The sequence below is a fragment of the Bactrocera dorsalis genome, chromosome 3 (genome assembly GCF_023373825.1).
Source record: "Bactrocera dorsalis isolate Fly_Bdor chromosome 3, ASM2337382v1, whole genome shotgun sequence".
NCBI classification, from domain to species: domain Eukaryota; kingdom Metazoa; phylum Arthropoda; class Insecta; order Diptera; family Tephritidae; genus Bactrocera; species Bactrocera dorsalis.
In genome coordinates, this window is record NC_064305.1 from 31,167,222 (window position 1) to 31,170,977 (window position 3,756).

The following is a 3,756-nucleotide window of genomic DNA, read 5'->3' on the forward strand; positions in this document are numbered from 1 at the left end:
TGTTTTCAATGCTTGGAAATCGGGTTGGCAGCGCTGCATGGACGCAGTAGAACACTATTTTGAAAATTTTTAAAGAATTCTAACGATTGGTTAATAAAGTTTTTTAAATCGACTCAGTCCTATTGCTTTCCGCACAATCCATGTAAAACGCAATTGAAATAAAATGTTCGGTCTACCGTTTGCGTTGATACTACGTCAGGAATTACGGAGTCAATGCTTTCGATATATAGAGTTAAATATTTGCGATCAACATCAAAAAGCTGACCTAATTTATGTTTCCTTGTTTTTGTTACACCGTTAATATTTAATATACTCAAACATTTACTCGTGGGACCAAAACATGAACAACAACTTATCAACAACAACAACAACTACAACAACAACCATGACGACGACAACAGCGACGACTACGGACATGAATTATAGGAATCCGATCACGGAATCCGAAGAGGACGAATTGCTTGCCTCCAGCCAGGAGACAAGTAAGAGTACTACCGGACGTACCAACCAAAGTACACCGGTAGATACAGCAGACAAACCATCAGACTTAAGGGAGGAGGCGTCCACCTCCAAGGCTGCCATGAGCACCAACCAAAGTGCACTGGCGGCTAAAGACAGCAGAAAGAAACGAAAAAAATCCCAGAATCAGCTGAGGAAAAACCGGTACCAGAGGGCAGTCTTCATACTAGGGAAGATAGCCAAAGATCAGGCAGCCGGTACCCCAGTTGATGAGGCTGAAACAAAGCGCCTCAAATCTATTGTAGAGGAATATGAGAGCTACCTGAAAAGGAAGCAATCACAACCTCAAGAAGAGAGCAAACGAGAGAGCACTTCTCAGAAGAGAAATCGCTCCACCACAGAAGTACCCGGAGCTCAGCCCAAAAAACTGAGGAGGAGTGAAGGTGAACATAGCAGCACAACAACGGCAAGGCATTTCTGCGATGTAGCCAGGGATAGCCTGCAGGTGGCCATAATAGATGGGAAATCCTCCTCTCCGAGCACTATTCAGGAGAGATGGGTGGAGATAGATGTCAGATTGTCGAGTATGGTGCTAAGCTATGTACTCGACAATCCTGCGGGTCCCCACCCGGAGTTTGACTCCTCTGAGACCCTCAGGGGCTACAGGGTCATCAAGTGCGCGGACCAGGCCTCGCTGGATTTTCTGACGGGTAGTGTTGCTAAAATTAGCAACGCCTTTGTAGGCCTCCAATTGAGGCTTATACCCGCCAGGGATATTCCAAAGAGGCCTCGGGCTCGCATTTGGTTACCCCCACTAGAGGAGCCAGGCGAAAAACTCCTGAGGTGCATTAAGCTGCAAAACAAATCTATACCTGGTATAGATGAGTGGCAGCTTATAAAGGAGGAAAACCCGAACAAATCAAGCAAGCCAATACTAGTGGCCATTTGTGATGAGTCCATTGAGGCTCTGAAGAAGACTGACAACAAAATCAGCTTCGGAATACGTAAGGCAAGAATAAAAATCTTCCAAGGCGACAAAGCGGCTGACGAAGACGACACGGAAGAGGTCGACGACGCCAGCCAGTTGCTAAGGAATGTGGGCATTGAAGAACCCCGAGATGCCCAATAACAACAGCATAAGATGCGTACAGATTAACCTGCAGCACTCGAAGAGTGCTACAGCGAATCTGACAACCCTCGTGAACGAGGGGGGCATCGACATCAGCCTAATACAGGAGCCCTGGGTCAATGAAGACTCCATAAAAGGACTAAACAGCAGCAATTATAACCTGTTTTACACGCGGAACAGAGGTAAACCTAGGGCATGCATTCTCATCAATAAAAGTATAAATGCATTTCTTTGTCCTAATTACAGCACAGCAGATATCACAGTGGTGAAGGTGGAACAGAAGGAAAAGCCCTTCTTCTTGGTCTCGGCCTACTTGGCCCATGACGAAGATATACCACCGGCCCCGCTCACCAAGCTAGTAGAGGAGAACAAGAAGGATGATGTCCTAATAGGGTGTGATGCAAATGCAAGGCACACCGTATGGGGTAGCTCCAGTATAAACACCAGAGGTGAGTCACTCTTGCAGTATATTTTGAACAGTAAGCTAAGTATTTGCAACAAGGGAGATAAGCCAACCTTTATTTTCCCAAGCTCGGATAGGTTCCCGGGGTGGGAGGAAGTTCTAGACCTCACGCTATCAACAGACACAGACAGTCTCGTTGTGGATAACTGGAGGGTGTCCAATGAGCCTTCCATGTCGGATCACTCCTGGATACTCTTCAGCATCCGCGAGAGGTACAGTCCGCCTCTCACATACCGGAACCCTAGAAGAACGGAATGGGGAAAATTTACCAGTATAGCAACTAAATGCCTCGAAAAGGGAGGCAATAATAATATCAGAAATACAGAGGAACTAGATTCAGAAGTAGAGAAGTTGGAAAAAATCCTAATCACAACTTTTAATAAATCTACTCCGCTAACAGTTTTGAAAAAGAGAAAGTCTCTTCCTTGGTGGAACAGTGAACTCAAGAATTTGAGAACACAACTAAGGAAAGCTTTCAATGAGAGTTTTAGAACTAAAATATGGCAGCCATATAAAGACCTTATGAAGGAATACAAAAAAGCAGTCAGGAAAGCTAAAAATGACTCATGGCGAGCTTTCTGCACATCGATTGAAAGTTGCAGAGAAGCCGCTAGGCTGAGTAAAATGCTATCCAAAGACCATATTAATACTGCCTACATTAGGGCGGAGGGAAGTGATTGGACCTCCTCGGCAAAAGAGTCTCTGGAGGTACTAATCAAAACACACTTCCCCGGGAGTCAGCAAACACCTCCAACGAGGGTTCAACCGGAACCACCGGTGAACGCAGCTGACTATCGAAGCCAAATAATAGACAAAAGAAAAATCAAATATGCCATAAATAGTTTTGCACCATTTAAAGCGGCAGGTCCTGACGGGATTATGCCCATAATGCTGCAGAAACTGGTAGAACCAATGGTTCTAAGGCTTGAAAATATATACAAAGCAAGCATTCAACTATCTTACATCCCAAGAAGTTGGAAAAGGAGTAAAGTTGTGTTTCTTCCGAAACCAGGCAGAAGAACGCACGAGAACGCCAAGGATTTTAGACCTATAAGCCTTACCTCATTTATGCTGAAGGTACTAGAAAGGCTAATAGATATACACGTAAGAACAATAATGGCGGAGAAGTTATCGAAGTCCCAACATGCGTACATAAAGGGCCGATCAACCGAAACCGCCCTTCACGAGGTGATAAGTGTGATTGAAAAATCACTGCACCACAAACAATACACCATGGCTGCTTTTCTAGACATAGAGGGCGCTTTCAATAACATAGAAGTAAATACGATAATTAATTCTCTGGCGCATGGGGGCATAGATGACACTGTGTGCAGATGGTTACTATCGATGCTTGAGAATAGGAAGATTATAGCTTCAAACGGCGCTGCAACACAAACAAGTTATGTGAGTAGAGGGACGCCTCAAGGGGGGGTCCTCTCTCCGCTTCTATGGGTTGTAGCGCTGAACGAAATACTCCTCCAATTAAACGGTGGAGGAGTGAAAGCAGTAGCGTATGCAGACGATATAGTGTTGTTGGTATCAGGTATGTTTCCTTCAACAGTCAGCGAGATTATGGAAAGAGCACTTCGTAGGTTAAACCTATGGGCTAAAAGCAATGGTCTAGGAGTTAACCCGAACAAAACAGAACTGATGCTATTCACTAGCAAAACCAAAATACCACAGTTTCAACTTCCGGTACTAAACG

The 3,756-nt window shown here is 44.8% G+C and overlaps 1 protein-coding gene across 1 annotated transcript; it reads left to right on the forward strand.

The window, feature by feature from the left end:
- The first annotated feature begins 327 nt into the window (after positions 1 to 327).
- On the forward strand, positions 328 to 3,091 carry LOC125777364 (uncharacterized). The gene is made up of 2 exons (XM_049452123.1): positions 328 to 1,770; positions 1,835 to 3,091. Exon 1 carries the CDS (start codon positions 341 to 343, stop codon positions 1,586 to 1,588), a length of 1,248 nt encoding a protein of 415 aa, XP_049308080.1. The 5' UTR covers positions 328 to 340; the 3' UTR covers positions 1,589 to 1,770; positions 1,835 to 3,091.
- Positions 3,092 to 3,756: the final 665 nt, after the last annotated feature.